Source organism: Pan paniscus, chromosome 12 (assembly GCF_029289425.2).
Source record: "Pan paniscus chromosome 12, NHGRI_mPanPan1-v2.0_pri, whole genome shotgun sequence".
Taxonomy (NCBI): domain Eukaryota; kingdom Metazoa; phylum Chordata; class Mammalia; order Primates; family Hominidae; genus Pan; species Pan paniscus.
The window spans coordinates 31,598,804-31,616,948 of record NC_073261.2 but is presented as its reverse complement, the minus strand read 5'-3'; the positions used below and the strand labels follow the sequence as shown (position 1 = coordinate 31,616,948).

The following is an 18,145-nucleotide window of genomic DNA, read 5'->3' as shown; positions in this document are numbered from 1 at the left end:
TCGGTGTGTCCTGAAGCCTGGCCCAGAGCAAGGCGTGGCAGATGCTGGTGAACAGGAGGCTATCACGTGATGGCTGAATTCACCCACAGCAGCTCCAGGGCAGGAATGATGATGGGCTGCAAGTCTCAAGGTCCGGGCTCAAGATGCAAGCTTTGCTGCTTATGGGCTGTGTGGCTTTGTGCGAGTCACAGGACTTCTCTGAGTCTCACCTGCTTCATTTGTAAGTTGGGCAGCTGGGCCCAGGCCACTCAGGTGACACAGTGTAGCCACACTCTCCTTTCCACACCTCAGGGCCAGAGACCTGGATGTGAGGGAAGTAATGCCCCTCTAGGGCCTGTCTCCCGGGCTTGTCCAGGCCTCCCAACCTGCGGGCACCTGAGGACTCAGAGGCCATGGTCCACCCACCGCAGGCTGGGAGTATGGAGTGGGGATCCCACCGTCGGGCCTGCCCCAGGTCTGGAGCCCAGTGGAGAAGACCTACCACTCGTGCCGCCGCCGGCGCTGGGCGCGTGTGCGCTTCAGGAACCATGGGGAGCTGAGCCACGAGCAGGAGACCCTCTCCTTCCTGCAGCTGGTGAGGGGTCAATGGGCGCCCTGGCTGGGACTGCGGGCAGGGCCGCCTTGGCTGCTGCAGGAACACAACCCTGCTCTCCTCCCCACCACAGGGCCTGGCCAAGGGTGAGGAGGAGGGCTGGGAGTATGACACCTTCGGCTCCAAGTTCCACCTCAACCCTCAGCCCCAGAGCCGGTTCCGCCGCCGCTGCTGGCGCCGCAGGCTGGCCCCCAACAAGGACAAGGGCATCGCGCCCATATTCCTCCTGGAGGGGTCCTTGGTAAAGCCTCACAGGCTGGGTGATGCCTGCCTGTAACCCCACCTCCCAGAGAAGCCAGGGCCTGGCCTGGCTGGGGCGCTGATTGCGGAGGAAGGGCCTCTGTTCCTCAGGCTTGCGAGGGTGGCAGTGTGAGGGAGGAGGGTGACTGGGCCTGGGCTAGAGGAAACAGGAGCAGCACCCAAGAGCCTCAGGGGAGACTGTCCTGGGTGCAGGCTATGGATCTGAAATACCATGCTGGGAAGGAAGAGGACAGCAAGACATGGCCATGGGGTCTGGACAGACAGTTCAGGGACCCCCAGAGGCAGGACACCCGGCCCCCCAACTTGCCCTTCATCTACTGCACCTTCAATAGTAAGCACTGACTTGGGAGTCTACTTGAATGGCCCCAGAGGCCAGTACCCGAGGGCAGGGGGTGGGGACAGGGTGGGGGCAGTCAGAGGGAGCCGCTGGGGTCCTGGGGCAGGTGACAGGCATGGCTTCTCTTTCCCCAGAGCCCCACTACTACCAGCTCTTCTGCTACATCTACCAGGCCCGGAACCTGGTGTCCAATCAGATCCTGACATTCCAAGGTAGGTGGCAGGCAGCCTTGTCCCCAGCTGAGGACAAGGCCTCAGGGAGGAGAGCAGGGTCGTGTTCCTGCAGCAGCCAAGGCAGCCCTGCTTGCAGTCCCAGCCAGGGCCCCTGCCTGTCGGCCCCTCACCAGCTGCAAGCCTTGTCCCTGGGTCCTGGTGTCAGCTGCTCAGCAGTGTAAAGACAGGGGCAGGGATGAGGGTGACAAAGACGCAGACCCCTCTCCCAAGCAGCTCATGGTCCTGGTTTGGGGAAAAGACACAAAACAAAGACTATGAGGCAGGGCTGCTCTTGAGGCGTGACCCCAGTGCTGTGGAATTAGAAGTGGGAGCTGAGAGGGCTCCATCCCAGTGGTGGCCACTTAGCTGGGCATGGAAGAGGGAGGAGCTTGTCTGGCAGTTACTAGTGGGGCATGAGGGAAAGAGAGAGGGCAGTATGCTTGGGAACCATGTATCACTCGTGTTTGGACAGAGGCGGAGGGGCCTGTGGGGAGGGCCTGTCCTTGGTCCTGTGAGGACGCCCCAGTGAAAGTTTCAGGAGACAAGCCACGTGCTCCAGCCTGGTCCTTATTGCTGTTTGTAGGGAGTGGGGACAGTAGGTGGCAGGGCTCCAAGGGAGCTGTGTCCCTTGGGTTTCACCACCCACATCGAGAGGCCCATGTGACGCTCCCTGATGCCAAGCCACTTGCTGCTGCCATGAAAGGGCAGCCACAGAGCCGGGCGCGGTGACTCACACCTGTAATTCCTGCACTTTGGGAGGCCAAGGTGGGCCGATCATGAGGTCAGGAATTCGAGACCAACCTGGCCAACATGGTGAAACCCCGTCTCTACTAAAAATACAAAAATTAGCCGGGCGTGGTGGCGGGCAGCTGTAATCCCAGCTATTCGGGAGGCTGAGGCAGGAGGATTGCTTGAACCCAGGAGGCAGAGGTTGCAGTGAGCCGAGATGTGCCACTGCACTCCAGCCTGGGCAAAAGAGAAACTCTGACTCAAAAAAAAAAAAGAGAGAAAAAAAAAAAAGAAAGGGCAGTCACAAGTGGCCTCGTCCCTAGAACTCCTCCAGAGGATCCCCTGCCCTTCATCTCTGTGAGGCCCAGGCTTCAACCCTGGGAGGCATACGGAACTCGTGGATGGGACCAGATGATGCCTGGCCTCTGGTGACAGGCCCCAGTGCTCTGCAGCTGACTCTGAGGGGGCCTCTGGGAGGCCTCAGTGGCTGCCCTGCCTGACCCTCCCGGGCCCCACTGGGTCCAGTGGCTGCAGCAGCAGAGGAGAGGAAAGCCCTTCTTCCCAGCTCAAGACACTGCTACCTCCTCCTCTACCCCTCCAGCGCCCTTCATTCGGGTGGTCTTCCTGAACCACAGCCAGTGCACCCAAACCCTGAGGAGCTCTGCAGGCCCCACATGGGCCCAGACACTCATCTTCCAGCACCTCCTTCTGTACGAGAATCCGCAGGACACCAAAGAGAGCCCACCGCTTGTGGTGCTGGAGCTGTGGCAGCGTGACTTCTGGGTAAGTTGGGCTGGGCAGAGCAAGGGGAAGAGGACCTACCTCACAGAGTGGCTGAGGGGATTTATTTTAGATGAAAATGTATGGAAAGTGCTCCCATGAGGCCTGACGTGCAGACAGCACCATGGAAATTCACCTGCCAGCTGTTGCCCTTGCCTTGAGAAGCCCAGACAGAGCTGGGCCCTGCCAGCATGGCCTCCATGCTTTGTGAACTTCCCCCCTCCAGGGCAAGGAGAGCTTGTGGGGACGGAGCATGTGGCCCCCAATGGTCTGGCTGGATCTCCAGGACCGGATCCTGCCCCCCATGAGGTGGCATCCCCTTGTAAAGGAGTTGGGGAAGGAAGAGGGCGAGATCTTGGCATCCTGTGAGCTGATCCTCCAGACTGAGGTATTGGGAGAGAGGGCCTGGCTGGGAAGTGTGGCACTCAGTGCCCCTCCCCGTCCCACCCCCAGCCAGCGGGGGCCAACTCCACCCTGTCAGGAAATGCCTGGGGCCCAGGATCCCGAGCTGTGGGCTTGGTGACGCTGGCCTGACCAGCCTCTCCCCTAAGTCCCCCTGCCAGCCCCTACCCATGGGGCTCTGGGCTCGATGAGGCCTCTGAGGGACCTGCTTGAGGTGGGGGTGAGGGCAGCAGGACCAGCCCAGAGGGCCTCATGCTCCCTGCCCTCCCCCAGAAGCTTGGAGAGAAGCAGCTGCCTATCTTAAGCGTTCCCTGGAAGAATGGGGCATACACACTCCCCAAGAGCATCCAGCCCACGATAAAGAGGATGGCCATTGAGGTGCTGGCGATGTGGGATGGGGACGGTGGGCAGGACAGGCGGGGGTGGTCTGGAGTGCGCTGCAGCCTTCTGCTGGTCCTCCCTGACTACTGGATCCAAAGCTCACACCCCGAGAAAGACTACCTGGGAGGTGGAGGGAGACAGGAGAGAAACGAAGAGGTTCTGGTGTAACACTGGAAATAATTTTACCACAAACCTCTGCAGTGAGGAGTAGGCAAAGGGCTGTAGCATGCATGATCACTTGTCGGACTCACGCTGCCCCTGCGCAGTAGCAACTACTTTGCAGAGAAGGAAATAGAGGCTCCAAGAGATAACACATTCCACGCACAGTGATGCAGGGACTAACTGACAGGGCCATTTAGGCCCAGCCCAGTCTGACTGCAGATGCCAGGATGTTGCTCACCTCTCTTCTGAGAGTAGCATGAGGGTCCTCATTCAGAAGCTGTGTGCCCTGCCGCAAATGTGGCAAAGAGCACAAGACGGTCAGGCCTCTGGGACTGAAGGCTTCCCCAAGATCAGGCAACTTGGCTGGTTCCCGCTTTAGGCCCCGAGGAGGCCCAAAGTCAGGGTGCAGCTATTTCCCGGCAGGATGCCAGGTCACTGAATGGCCATGGGGTCCTCAATGAGCTAGACGGCACAGGGGCCCTGAGAAATCCAGGCACTTCCTGCTTCTTCAGGCCTCAGAGGCAGTCGGCTTCAGGAACTCCTACCTGAGAACTGATGAGGCCAGACAAGGCAGCGGGTGAGGAGGGGCAATGCCTGCGGGCTATGGAGGTCAGTGGAGGATGCAGCCAGTGGCCGGAGGGCACCTCCCTCATGGGTTGGGGGACAGCGTCCCAGCCCCGAGGACAAGCACTGATCCCTCACAGGACGGGGAAGCCTGTCCTTGTGCGCCTTCAGACACTGGCTCCTCTGCAGCCCCATTCCCTGGCCCTGCAGGCTCCTGCTGCACCGCTATTGCCCCTCAGCCCCCTTCTCTGGCCAGGACCCCATTACAGAGGCGCTGCCTGCCCCTCGTCCTGCCCTCCTTCTTTGTTCTGGTAGATCCTGGCCTGGGGCCTTCGGAACATGAAGAAGGCGAGCTCCCCCCAGCTCCTGGTGGAATTCGGGGAAGAGTCCCTGAGGACAGAACCCATCAGGGACTTTCAGACCAACCCCAACTTCCCCGAGTCCGAGTCTGTCCTAGTCCTCACAGTGGTAAGAGGCCCCAGGGCAGGGGCTGGGCAGCCCTCTTCTTCTGTGGGTCTCACGCTCCCCACGTCTCCTCGGGATTGCAGCTCATGCCGACGGAGGAGGCCTATGCACTGCCCCTCGTGGTGAAGGTGGTAGACAACTGGGCCTTCGGCCAGCAGACCGTGACGGGCCAGGCCAACATCGACTTCCTCCAGCCCTACTTCTGTGACCCCTGGGCTCAAGACTATATGCACCCAAAGCTTCCAAGTATGGCCCTTCCTCCGTGCCTTTCCCCAGGCCTCACAAGCGAGCCTGCACTGGGAGTGGGGCAGGCCCTGCTCCCCCGTGGGGTTGGTGCTTCCTCCTCAGCCCTCTCCCCATCCTGAGACTCGTCCCTGCGCTCTCCCCGCACAGCGCTGTCTGAGAAGAAGCACCAAGACGTAAGTAAGGGCTGCAGGCCCACCTTCTCCCATACTGTTGACGGGGTATAACCCTTGGGCCTAAGGAGGGGTGTCCATTAAACAGTCTGGATACCCGTGCCCAACTGTGAGGCCCACCTCGCTCTGTAGGGTCCTCAGCCTATAGGGTCTCTGTAGGTCTCTAAGCCTGACTGCATGTTAGAATCATCTGAGAGTTTTTGATTTTTTTAAACTTTTCAATCTTTTTTTTTTGAGACACAGTTTTGCTCTTGTTGCCCAGGCTGGAGTGCAGCGGCACAATCTTGGCTCACTGCAACCTCCGCCTCCCGGGTTCAAGAGGTTCTCCTGCCTCAGCCTCTTGAGCAGCTGGGATTACAGGTGCCCGCCACCACGCACGGCTAATTTTTTGTATTTTTAGTAGAGACAGGGTTTCATCATGTTGGCCAGGCTGGTCTCGAACTCTTGTCCTCAGGTGACGCACCCACCTCGGCCTCCCAAAGTGTAGCAATTACAGGCATGAGCCACCATGCCCGGCCTTAAATCTTAAAAAAAATTTTTTTTGGCTGGGTGCAGTGGCTCACATCTGTAATCCCAGCACTTTGGGAGGCTGAGGCGGGCACGTTACTTAAGGTCACGAGTTCAAGACCGGCCTGGCCAACACGGTGAAACCCCATCTCTACTAAAAATACAAAAAAAAATCAGCTGAGCATGCTGGCGCATACCTGTAATTCTAGCTACTATGGAGGCTGAGGCACAAGAATCGCTTGAACCCCAGAGGTGGAGGTTGCAGTGAATCAAGATCCCACCACTGCACTCCAGCCTAGGCAACAGAGTGAGACTTCCATCCCCCACTTAAAAATTTATAGAGACAGGGATCTTGCTATGTTGCCCAGGCTGTTCTTGAACTCCTTAGCTCACGCGATCCTCCCACCTTGGCCTCCCAAAGTGCTGAGGTTACTCAGCCTCACCTGAGAGTTTTAAAACTCCTGAGGCCTAAGCCACTGATCTATTCTATCAGAATTGCTGAGGTAGGACCCAGGCATCAACATTTTTTCCAACCCCTTCCACACAGGTGATTCCAATGTGCTTTCAGGGTCCCCAACTATTGCTCTAAAGTGGCACTTGTCAAACCTGAATGTGCAGGAATCCTCCAGACATCGTCACCAAAAGCAGACTCTTAGTAGGTCAGGGTGGGGCTTGAGGTTCTGTATTTCTGAGCCCCTTCCAGAATCCAGAATCCAGAATCCAGTCTGCAGCTATGGGCAATGAGGACATTGAACTATCTGTCCCCTCCTTCTTGCTCCCTAGATCCCATTTCTAAAGACCCCTGAATTAAAAGGTCTATGTGAAAGGCAAGGGCAAGGGCACCAGGGAAGCTCTGGCCTTGACCCCCTCTCTCCTCTCTGAAGTCAGAGCCCATGAGTGAGCTATGGCTTTCCCTTGCTCACCCTCTCCTTTTTCAGTTCCTAGGCTACCTCTACAGAAAGTTCTGGTTCAAGTCCAGTAAAGCAGAGGTGATGAAGGCTCAGCCCCATTCAGTGCAGGGAGGTGGGGGGCTGCCCCTGCCCGAGGCCAGAATGATCCTCTTCTCTGCCAGGATGAGTATGAGCATGAGGTGGACTGGTGGAGCAAGCTGTTCTGGGCCACAGATGAGCACAAGTCCTTGAAGTACAAGTACAAAGACTACCACACCCTCAAGGTTTGAAGGAGGGAAGAAATGGGATGGAATCAAATCTCCCACTGGAGGAGGCCAGCAGAGCTAGCCTTGATTCCTCTGGGAAGCCTCAAGTGGGAGGGTTCCCGCACTGTCTCCCAGAGACAGCTCCAGCTGCCACCCTGTCTGAAGCACACAGTGCTGGCCCCAGGGCCGCTGACTGCCAGATGCTTTGGAGTGAGACCTGGGAGCTGGTGGTCCCTCCATCTCCTAATCACGGGAACAGTCTCCACCAGCCAGGGTTCCACACACCTCTGCAGGTGTATGAGTGTGAGCTGGAGGCCGTGCCAGCCTTCCAGGGCCTGCAGGACTTCTGCCAGACCTTCAAACTCTACCAGGAGCAGCCCAAGTTGGACAGCCCCGTGGTAGGGGAGTTCAAGGTGTGTGTCCACCCCAGCTTAGCTGCCCCTGTCTCCTTGTGCACCTTCTGTCCCTGGAAAACGAATAAAAGCCCTGGCTCTATATGCTCATTGTGAAGATGGAGCAGGGCTTGAGAACGTTCTGGGAGTGGAGGAGCAGAGATTCGCCTCCACAGGAACTCGGGGAGCGCTCCCCTTCCCCTCCCCACCCTGGCCTATGCTGGCCTCCCAAGGCTGCAAAGCCACAGAGAACAAGCCCGAACCTGAAGGGATAGATGGGGTGGAATGAGTCCACAGCGGCACAGACGGGGAACTCACCTACTGACTGCGGTTCCTTTGCCAACACCCTGTTTCAACATAGTGGGCCCTGCTGAACACCTTCTGTACCTGCCTCCACTGTCCTCATGGCCTTCTATCCCTGCCACCCTCAGCCCAACCCTCTCTCTCCTGAACATGGGCTGGGGCACCTCCCAGAGGGCTTTACAGAGCTGGCCAGCACTGCCAGGCTGGGCCCCCAACACCCTCCCCCCGCCAGGGCCTTTTCCGCATCTACCCCTTTCCTGAGAATCCAGAAGCCCCAAAGCCTCCGCTGCAGTTCTTGGTTTGGCCAGAGAGAGAGGACTTCCCCCAGCCGTGCTTGGTGCGGGTGTACGTGGTACGAGCCATCAACCTGCAGCCCCAGGACTACAATGGCCTGGTAAAGAACAGTACCTGCCCCACACAGGTGCCCCGCACGCTCCCCTCAACCCATCTCTGGGAGCCCCCTCCGACTGCTGACACACAGAATGCCAACTCCCCATAGGCTCCGTGTGGTGCAAGGGGCTTGTTTCCACCCTCCTCCCACCCTCCCTGACAAACCTGGACGGCCTCCCCAGTTCCTATCCTTCCCCCACTTGTATCTGACCCCAGTGTGACCCTTATGTGATCCTGAAACTGGGCAAGACAGAGCTTGGCAACCGGGACATGTACCAGCCCAACACTCTGGATCCCATCTTTGGCACGTGAGCTGCCCCAACCCCCAAGACCCCTTCTCCACTCCTATCCACACCACACTGGAAGTCGGCCAGAGAAGGCACAGAACTCTGGCACTCCTGTCCAGCCTCCAAGTTCCTACCACAGCGTCTTACATGCCCTGGTGCTCAACAGATAGAAGACAAATATATGGGTGGGCCGGTTCTACCCTGTTTCTCACTCTGGCTGGGAGGGGAGCTCAGAGCTCCACACCAGGCCTATCCAAAGTTATTTTCAACCATAACCAGGGGATGGCGATTGGCAGAAGGCAGCCTACCCCATGCTCTGCTCTCCACAATCTCCATGAACAAACAAGGGGCCTACGGGGCCGAGACACCGGTGAGGGAGGGGGGCACAGAGACATTGCCCACATCCTCTGCAGTCTCCAACACCTCACCCCTAGGATGTTTGAACTCACCTGCAACATACCCCTGGAGAAGGACCTAGAGATCCAGCTCTATGACTTCGACCTATTTTCACCTGATGATAAGATAGGAACCACAGTCATCGACCTTGAAAACCGACTCCTATCTGGCTTTGGAGCTCATTGTGGGCTCTCCAAATCCTACTGCCAGTGAGAGTGGGCCCGTCTGGGGGAAGGGAGTCAGGTGGGGTGGAAGAGTGAGCCTACAGCTCCCTTGGGAGAAGCCTGCATCCTGGGCAGGAACCAGGGCCCAGACCTGCCCAGTCTCCACCCAAGCTTCCACCCGTCGTCAACCTGCAGCTCACAGCAGTGTTCTTCAGGACCCAAACCTCCAGACCTCTTCCTCTCACATCCCCCACAGGTCAGGGCCCTTTAGATGGCGGGATCAGATGCCCCCAAGCTACCTCCTAGAACGCTATGCCAAGCGGAAAGGGCTACCTCCGCCTCTGTTCAGTCCTGAGGAAGATGCTGTTTTCTATAACGGGAAAAAGTTCAAGCTGCAAAGCTTTGGTGAGCAGCGCAGAACACTAGCAGAAAGCACAGACACAGGCCTCTGGAAGCTGTGAGGCTCCAGAATGGAAGAGCTGCAGACTCGGGGGAGAAAGGGGAGGACAAGGAAAGAGCTCCCTGGAGCCAAAGAGCAGCCCATCCCTTTCCCCTTCATTCCTACCCAGGCTGCGGTCGGGAGGGTAAGAGCCTACCTAGGAGATAGGAAGACTAATGACCTCGCAATCCCCTCCTTCCATCCCCCTCCAAACCAGAGCCCAAAACCCCTACTGTTCATGGTTTGGGACCCAAGAAGGAACGCCTTGCACTGTACCTCCTGCACACCCAGGGGCTGGTACCTGAGCACGTGGAGACCCGCACACTGTACAGCGACAGCCAGCCAGGCATCGACCAGGTATGAGACTGGAGGGGCCACTCCTGGCTCCTACAGGAGGAGCTAGATCAGGAGACAGGGGTGCCTGTCCACCCAGGACATAGTCCATGAGAGGGGAAGGACAGGCCAAACATTTGGTAATGTACATGCACAGAAGACAAGCATGCTGTGCACATTAATAAGCAAGAAATTCTGGTGGTGTCACTTAGAATGGAGAATTTCAGAGCTGGAAAGGTCATCTACAAGAAACAGAGGCCATGCGCCAGCTGTGGGAGGCACCAGGGAGCCCTACCAGTCAATGTCTCCATTGCCTTAAGTCTCTCCCGAGGGGTGGGAAGGTGGCGCTCAGGTCAGACAGCGCAGACATGACAACGCGGGTTCTGGCTGTTAATTGTAGGCTGTGTCTTCTTCACAGCAAATAACCCCAAACAGAGAAATAAAAATCCCCAAACGCACCTAATTATCATTCACTCTGCAGCCACCATAATGGCTCATCTCATTCTCTAAACTTCTCAAGCTCATACCACACTCCAGACAGAAAGTCCTCTGCTGAGCAAAATTTTTAAAAAACCATTCCCACAGGCCAGGTGCGGTGGCTCACGCCTGTAATCCCAGCCTGTGGGAGGCTGAGGCGGGCAGATCACTTGAGGCCAGGAGTTTGAGACCACCCTGGCCAACATGGCAAAACCTCTTTACTAAAAATACAAAAATTAGCTGGGCATGGTGGTGGGTGCCTGTAATCCCAGCTACTCAGGAGGCTTAGGCACGAGAATCACTTGAGCCTGAGAGGCAGAGGCTGCAGTGAGCTGAGATCATGCCACTGCACTGCAGCCTGGTGACAGAGGGAAACTCTGTTTCAAAAAACAAATAAAAAACCATTCTCATTAAACCTGTTTTCTCAAATGGGTCAACTTCAGAAGAATATAATGAGGTCAGGTAGTCTGAAAGGCAGAACGTATTTGTGTATTCTTCAATGTTGGCAGTTCTCCCCTTTTTCTTTCCTTTTCTCCTCCTTTTCATCCCTTACCTTCTTTCCTCTGTACGTGTGGCTAGCTTAATACCCTTAGGTTGTAGTTCATAACATAAAATGACCTGAAAATCTGGACTGGTATCTAGTTTCCTCATACTCGAGGCTATCAAGCAACACCAAGCTGCTTGATAAATGAAGCCCCAACTCCGATCTGGATCCCCGTCCAGACAGGCCATCTAGCATGACCTAGGGAGTGGCATTCACCCTTCCAGACCTGTCGTAAGTGGAATCCCAGCACCATGCCATCAGCCCCAAAGCTACCGTGTCCCAATCTCCCTGCACTACTCTCTCAGCCAAAAGAAAGGGGGAAGCTGGTGCGTGGTCGCCTGCGGCCTCACAGATATCTCTGTACCCCACCCCTCGGTGTTGGGAACACAACCTCAACAGACCTCAGAACCTGGGACAGGGAACCCCAGGCCAGTCTGCTGAGAACAGAGGCTAGCAACCCCCAACCAGTCAATGTATCCCGGCTCTAGGGAAAGGTGCAAATGTGGGTGGACATCTTCCCCAAGAAGCTGGGGCCTCCTGGCCCCCAAGTCAACATCAACCCCAGAAAGCCTAAACGGTGAGTGACAGCCCACTTCCCAACTGCTGCATTTCACAGTTCAGAACTCCCCCCAGTGCAGGGCACCACTGTCCTCAGGTACTGAGCTGCAGTAATTCGTTTCTCTATTGGGAAGAGAGGAAGCTCTACTGGGAGCTTTCTTCCCCTGAATTCCCCACACTGAGCAAAAACACACAGGGCAGCCCTGCAGGCTCCTCTGCCCTCACTGAGGCTGCAGCTGGGGAGCTCCTCCTCAGCAAAGCCTCAGAGCACAGTGGCCACAGGTATGAGCTGCGATGCATCATCTGGAAGACTGCCAATGTGGACCTGGTGGATGACAATTTAAGTAGAGAGAAGACGAGCGACATCTACATCAAAGGGTAGGGAAGAGGAGTCAGGCTCCGGCAGAGCCCCTCAGTTCCCCAGTTCTGTCATCCTGCTGGCACGGCCCAGTCCTGAATGGGACACCTCTCCATCCAGCTCTGCCTGGCGTCGGCTGGGCAGCCCTTCCCATGGGGCTCCAGCTGGGGGATGGGGCCAATGCACATGAGCCACAGGTGATAGGACTCTGGCCCCAGGTGGTTATACGGGCTGGAGAAGGACATGCAGAAGACAGACATCCACTACCACTCGCTGACTGGGGAGGCCGACTTCAACTGGCGGTTCATCTTTACCATGGACTACCTGGCGGCGGAGCGCATGTGTGTCCAGAGCCAGAAGGTAACAGGCCTGGGGCGTGAGGGGCAACAGGCCACAACAAACAGACCCAGGCTCCTGGAGCTCCTCCCCCCACCCCTCCAGAGGCTTGCAATCTGTCCCAGAACATCAGAAACATGTCCTCAGGTGGAAACCCTCTTCCTTGATAGTCTATCACTGCTGGGTGGAGGGCCACGGAGGGGTGCAAGGGAAACGTCCAGGAGACAGGCCGGTAACACGCCCTTCCGCCATTTCCCCAGGATTACATATGGAGCCTGGATGCCACGTCCATGAAGTTCCCAGCCCGACTTATCATCCAGGTCTGGGACAATGACATCTTCTCCCCCGACGACTTCCTAGGTGAGGTCCTGACACAGGGCTTGTGACCACAGGACAGGGAGCTCCTTCTTGCTGATGTCATTTTTCTGGGCTCAGGGGTCCTGGAGCTGGATTTGTCTGACATGCCCCTCCCGGCTCGGCACGCCAAGCAGTGCTCCATCAGGATGATGGACGCCAACCCCAAGTGGCCCTATTTCGTCCAATACAAGCACTTCTCCCTCTTTAAGAAGAAGACTGTGACTGGCTGGTGGCCTTGCCGGGTCCTCGATGGTGGCAAATGGCGCTTGTCGGTAGGAGCTGGGGAGTGTCTACTGATTAGGGCTGCTATGCCACATGTCCTGGCTCTAACAGACATCTAGGGACCTAGCTAAATCCCTTTTCCTTTCTTGATCCCGGGAAGAGGTCCTAAAACTACCCGGCTCCTGCTGTCTGCACTCAGCCTCCCCCTCACCCATGGTGTTCCTAGGGCAAGGTGAAGATGAGCCTGGAGATTCTGTCAGAGAAGGAAGCCTTAATCAAGCCAGCCGGGCGAGGCCAGTCGGAACCCAACCAGTACCCCACACTTCATCCTCCCCTGTAAGGGTCCTTGGGGCAAAAGCACCAGATCTTTCTTGCTCCTCAGTGTGTATGGGGTGGTGACCAGTGGGCCTACCATGGAGAGGTGGTAATTACCTCCCACCCCACAGCTCTGTGCTCAGTTACAATCAGCAAAGAACAGACTTGGGGTGAGGGTTGGAGTAAGCAAAAGTTGCTTTTTTTTTTTTTTTTTTTTTGAGATAATTGTCTCACTCTGTCACCCAGGCTGGAGTGTGGTGGCACAATCTCTGCTCACTGCAACCTCTGCCTCCTGGGTTCAAGCGATTCTCCTGCCTCAGCCTCCTGAGTAGCTGGGATAACAGGCACATGCCACCACGCCCGGCTAATTTTTGTATTTTTAGTAGAGACGCGGTTTCACCATGTTGGCCAGGCTGGTCTCAAACTCCTGACCTCAGGTGATCCACTCATCTCGGCCTCCCAAAATGCTGGGATTACAGGCGTGAGCCACTGCGCCTGGCCCAGTAGTTGCTTTTTTAAGAAAGAAAGCTCTTTGCATCAGATTACTTGACCTGAAGGTTCTCCCTGCCATTCTCTGACATCTCCCTGGCTCCTGGACAGACGCACCAACACCTCTTTCATGTGGCTGCGGTCACCAGTTCAAAACTTCTGCTATATTTTCTGGAAACGCTATCGCTTCAAACTCATAGCCTTTATGGTCATATCGATTATAGCACTTATGCTGTTTAACTTCATCTATTCAGCTCCGGTGAGTGGCAGCCATGGGGGCAAGGACAAAGGTGGTCTCGGGATGACTCTGGGGACAGCGTCTTCAGCTTGCCACCCCAGGCTAACTGTTGTCTGTTCTCTCTAGCACTATTTGGCCATGAGCTGGATCAAACCTCAACTTCAGCTGTATCCTCCCATTAAAATATTCAATATCATCAATTCACTAAACACCAGCAACGCCAGCTCTTCCATCCTTCCCACCCAGGATCCAAACCTAAAGCCTACAATAGACCATGAGTGGAAACTCCACCCAGGACCCACAAATCACCTGAGTGATATTTTCCCAGAACTTCCAGCCCCAGGAGACTAATTAGTCCATGCTGCCTGGCTTTCCTCCTGCTACCAACAGCCCTCCCCTTGGGCTGGCTACCAGTTCTTTGTTTCTATCTTCTAGAATATATGCAAGGTGCTAGGAATATTCTGGCTATTGTGTTCAGAAATCACTTTCAACAAGACGAGCAGAGCTGTAATTTTCCACTGAAATAAACAAGTTCTATAACAGAGAGCCATCTTGTAATTTGGGGGCGCTGAAGACAACATGAAAGGCTGAAGATGCCAGCCCTTCAGACAAGACTCACAGGGACAGGGAGTGATGTCATCTTTATATACCACCTCTAGTCCACAGGGTCTCTTCATGCTAAGAGGCTCGGAATCAGAGGGCAATGGAGGGAAAGGGTGATTGTGAGAAGTGGCCCTTATGGGTAAGCAGCAAGCCGAGGCACTGGCTCTCACCCACAGCATGCATGTACAGAACATCCCTACCACGGACCAGGCATCTCCCTCCTCTAGCACAGCTAGGATGACACTGCCCAGGACAACATTCCACCCATTCATGATGGGAAACATTTGTTTCTAGAACAAAAAGCAAGAACCAAAGCAGGGCATCCTATGCCAGGTCAGGTGGTTTTCTTGCACTATACATTTCTCTAAAGGACCCCAAGGCAGGTGGGGACTGCATTTCATGTCTTCCCTGCCCTCTTTAAAAAGCTTCAAGGTATTCATGAGCTGGAATCATACAAACCCTACAGGTTCCATCTCTCTCACTCTGCCCCTCCGCTCTGATGAGACCCCTTCCACCTGCACTGCTGCCTTGGCCATCTCAAGAGCCTACCTAGGTCCTCCCACGGGTCCATACAATCTCCCCTTCAACTCAAAAAAGACAAAACCACCATTTTCTTTTTCAGTTCTCCCTGCTCCAAGGCCAAGCTCTAGGTCAGTTTGTCCTCTGGCACCCTGGAGCCATTCTACTATTGTGGAGGGGAGGTGGGAGGAAGATGCCTCCACCTGAAGCCCACCTGCAGGAGAGCACTATAGCCTGTGCTGTTTAAGTGCATGGGAAGGAAAGAAAGCCTGAAGAGACAGAGACCTCTGCCTAGCCAAGGTGACCCCCTTTCCTTCTGAGCTGAGCTGAGGGCTTTTCCAACCCAGGAGAAGGCAAAACAACGGTTGATGGGCTTGAAGCTCAAAAAAAAGGCCTGCTCAGAATAAAGGCCTGAACTTTCCCCAAACCCACTCCTAGAAGAACACAGTCAGAAGCTCATGTTTGGTTCCATCGGTGATTTTAAGAATTTCATTTAGGCTACAGAGGTTCATAGGAGGACTCAGAGTTCCAGGCCCTCCAAGGAGACTCTGGCCTGTAACTGATTTAATCCCAGGGCAGTAAGGTGAGCAGCATGTAACCCCTTGTCAAATAAGGCAGTGGAATAAGGGTTGACACACAGAGGCCAGCACTCAGGCTGTGCTGCTCAATGACAGTGAACTCTTCCAGGCACAGATGATGAGGGTCTGTTGCTCTCAGACTTGGAACATGAGAACAGCAACTGTCTCTTGTCCATTAAGAAAAAAAAGCCAAATTTCTTCTCTGGGCAATATCCAAGCCCAGGGTATAAGAAGAAAGCTTCCTTACACTTTCAGCACTCAAAGTGGGATTCCAAAAATCGTAACTACAAAACATGCAGCTAAGCAGGCTCTAGCAAGTCCAGAAACATCTCCACATGGTCAGACCACATGACAAATGTTGCTTTTGGTTTGATCAAACCTGGAGCTGGTCAGTTGCACAGCTAATCCATGGCATCCATGATGTCTTCCAGGCTTCTCTTGATTTTTACACCAACCTTTAGCCAAACTTCACTGAGGGCCTGAAGAGACTTGATTGGGAAGGCCATGGACATGCCAATAGACCCAAGACCCATGCTAGGGAACAGTGATCCAAAGCAGAAAGCCCTCTCCCTAGGGCCACCTAATGAAGGCCAGTGAAACGTAGGTGTGTTCTGCAGCCCCAGGCCCCAACAGAGAGGCATCCAAATGCCTTTCCCAGCTCAGGTTGCACACAGAGAGGACAATGAATGGAGTGAAAGGAAGGTGAGGCAGGGAAGAAGTTTCCATCCTGGTTTCCAAAGAAAGCTCCTCAGGTAGGCAGAGGGTTGGGTAAAATGCAAAACCCAATGAATGGATGGTCAGAAAGCCTGTGGTGTTACCAGTTTTTAATTCTTTGTGGATTCAAAACTGAAGTAGAAGGGCCTTCTGAGTCAAACAACACGGCAGCCTGGGTTATGAAATTCTGTTCTGTGATTTTGGCATCACAACCACGTAAATTCTCTTCACACCTCTGCTCCCACATGGAAGGACTGCAGGGAAAGGCACATCACAGCAGCATTGCCCTGGGGTGGGTGGCTTCCCAGACCAGAGTTAGATGTCCCCATGCACAACCATGGGAATGCGGGGTCCCTGCATTCAAAACTCCAGTGACAGAATATAGTCCCCAACCAGCTGCTAGAGACAAGAACACTCTCCAGGCTGCATGCTCAGGCCAGTGCCTGCTCCTTCCATACCTCATGGGTGACAGTCACAAAAGTGGTGGCAGCAGGAGGGCTCAGTAGAAACGCTTTCGGCTCTGTTCCTGCCATTTGTTGTAGAGTATGATACCAATGACTATGGCAAATACAGAAAACACCAGGGAGAAAAAGACGATGAGGAAGAGGGCCAGGCCACTCAGGGGCGGCAGTGGAGCTGTCACTGAGGAAGCAAGAGAGAAGCAAGTCAGAAAACAGGGAGCCCACCCAATAGGGAAGGATCAAACTATAGGCTGTCCGGCCCCCAGTTTCTGACACCTACTTCTGGGAAGCCAGAAGTTTCCAACTGAGAAACAAAGCGGCCCTCCTGCTGCTCATCTGTAACTTGAAGGGGAAAGGCAGATGAAAGTGCTCCCTACCCTTCAGAGGAAGAACACAGAGCAGAGACCGCCCTGTGAGCTATGGGTACAGCACTGCAAGCTCCTCCCCAACTATGGGACCATTTCCCGCGGGCCCCTGTGCTCACTCTCAGGCAGCTTCATATTGTCCACTGAGGGCAAGAACACATCTCGATGGAGCTTTTCCTCTTCTGGGGTTCTCTCCACTGTCAGTTCAAACAACTTCAAGGAAATGACATCATGATTATCTGAAGAAAAATGGAAGAAGGATGACTTGTGCCACTTGAAAAAGAGGTATGTTTCTTGAAGTCAGTATCTTAGTTCAAGCCTCTGATCCACAGCTAACCGGCAGTGACCTTGAAAAAATAATTGAAACCTCTCCATTTTGCAACTAAAAATAAGGATGGGGAACAAGGCATATTCTATATCTTCTGTATTTAAGTTTTTATCAACAAGCATGCATTACCTGTATAGAAGATCGCTGACTTAAAATGGTTCGACTTACAATTTTCCAGCTTTATGATGGTGTGAAAGTAATCTGTGCTTAGCAGAAACCATACTTCAAAATTTGAATTTTGATCTTTTCCCAGGCTAGCGATGTGTAGTACAACACTCTGTACTGAGGCTGGGCAGCAGCAGTGAACTGTAGCTCCCAGTGAGCCACACAATCACAAGGGTAAACAACCAGTACTGCATCGTGTACTGTATTCCATACGTTACATCAGACATTCAACACTTTGTTACAGAATAGGCTTTGTGTTAGATGATTTTGCCCAACTGTAGGCTAATGTAAATGTTCTAAGCACATTTAAGGTAGACTAGGCTAAGCTATGATGTTCAGTAGGGTAGATGTATTGAATGCATTTTCAACTTACAATATCTACAACCTACAATGAGTTTACTGGGACATAACGCCATTGTATGTCAAGACGCATCTGTATAATTAAAAAATTTGGAGATAAAACCACAATTAAATCCCATATGTTAAACCTTCCAGCACAGTAAGAACAGACAAAGTAGGACTGCAGCTTCCCCGCTGGTGAAGACCACACACATGCACACACACACACGTACAACAGGAAAAGGTCTCGTGGCCGCTGTTTAATGGGCCATGGGCAGGGCACAGCTATGGGCATGGGATACACTGCCCTTCTAGACTATGCCTGTTTCTCTGTGGCTTCTTGTACTTGTGACTCTTAATCTCCCTAATAATTACCAGAGAGAAGATCAAGCAATTAGGGACTAGATTTCTCTCTTTAAAGTATCATTATAAACTCCTACATTTAACCATATCTGATGTGTTGCAATGCACTGAAGTTAGACTTTTTTTTTTTTTTTTTTTTGAGACAGAG

General features: G+C 54.2%; 2 protein-coding genes across 12 annotated transcripts in view; one reads left to right on the top strand and one right to left on the bottom strand.

Moving 5' to 3' along the window:
• The window catches only part of FER1L5 (fer-1 like family member 5), a 62,583-nt gene extending 48,310 nt beyond the window's left edge, over positions 1 to 14,273 (top strand). For 3 of the 4 annotated variants that reach the window (XM_055107646.2, XM_055107647.2, XM_008974468.4), the window contains 26 exons: positions 411 to 574; positions 666 to 833; positions 1,046 to 1,184; positions 1,325 to 1,402; positions 2,733 to 2,914; positions 3,138 to 3,299; positions 3,587 to 3,691; positions 4,736 to 4,888; positions 4,969 to 5,131; positions 5,279 to 5,304; positions 6,747 to 6,797; positions 6,881 to 6,982; positions 7,258 to 7,377; positions 7,892 to 8,053; positions 8,266 to 8,357; positions 8,771 to 8,941; positions 9,153 to 9,301; positions 9,553 to 9,692; positions 11,178 to 11,266; positions 11,530 to 11,625; positions 11,824 to 11,965; positions 12,202 to 12,301; positions 12,377 to 12,570; positions 12,747 to 12,856; positions 13,436 to 13,583; positions 13,689 to 14,273. In XM_055107646.2, the coding sequence (XP_054963621.1) occupies positions 411 to 574; positions 666 to 833; positions 1,046 to 1,184; positions 1,325 to 1,402; positions 2,733 to 2,914; positions 3,138 to 3,299; positions 3,587 to 3,691; positions 4,736 to 4,888; positions 4,969 to 5,131; positions 5,279 to 5,304; positions 6,747 to 6,797; positions 6,881 to 6,982; positions 7,258 to 7,377; positions 7,892 to 8,053; positions 8,266 to 8,357; positions 8,771 to 8,941; positions 9,153 to 9,301; positions 9,553 to 9,692; positions 11,178 to 11,266; positions 11,530 to 11,625; positions 11,824 to 11,965; positions 12,202 to 12,301; positions 12,377 to 12,570; positions 12,747 to 12,856; positions 13,436 to 13,583; positions 13,689 to 13,913 (3,431 nt within the window). In that variant the 3' untranslated portion in view covers positions 13,914 to 14,273. The remainder of the gene's footprint in view (positions 1 to 410; positions 575 to 665; positions 834 to 1,045; positions 1,185 to 1,324; positions 1,403 to 2,732; positions 2,915 to 3,137; positions 3,300 to 3,586; positions 3,692 to 4,735; positions 4,889 to 4,968; positions 5,132 to 5,278; positions 5,305 to 6,746; positions 6,798 to 6,880; positions 6,983 to 7,257; positions 7,378 to 7,891; positions 8,054 to 8,265; positions 8,358 to 8,770; positions 8,942 to 9,152; positions 9,302 to 9,552; positions 9,693 to 11,177; positions 11,267 to 11,529; positions 11,626 to 11,823; positions 11,966 to 12,201; positions 12,302 to 12,376; positions 12,571 to 12,746; positions 12,857 to 13,435; positions 13,584 to 13,688) is intronic. The other variant, XM_055107645.2, reaches the window with a different exon arrangement.
• An 872-nt stretch (positions 14,274 to 15,145) lies between these two features.
• LMAN2L (lectin, mannose binding 2 like) overlaps positions 15,146 to 18,145 on the bottom strand; it is a 34,173-nt gene continuing 31,173 nt past the window's right edge. For 7 of the 8 annotated variants that reach the window (XM_003805742.4, XM_063594793.1, XM_063594794.1 and 4 more), the window contains 2 exons: positions 16,922 to 17,041; positions 15,146 to 16,618 (listed from right to left, as the gene is read on the bottom strand). In XM_003805742.4, the coding sequence (XP_003805790.2) occupies positions 16,476 to 16,618; positions 16,922 to 17,041 (263 nt within the window). In that variant the 3' untranslated portion in view covers positions 15,146 to 16,475. The remainder of the gene's footprint in view (positions 16,619 to 16,921; positions 17,042 to 18,145) is intronic. The other variant, XM_034953744.3, reaches the window with a different exon arrangement.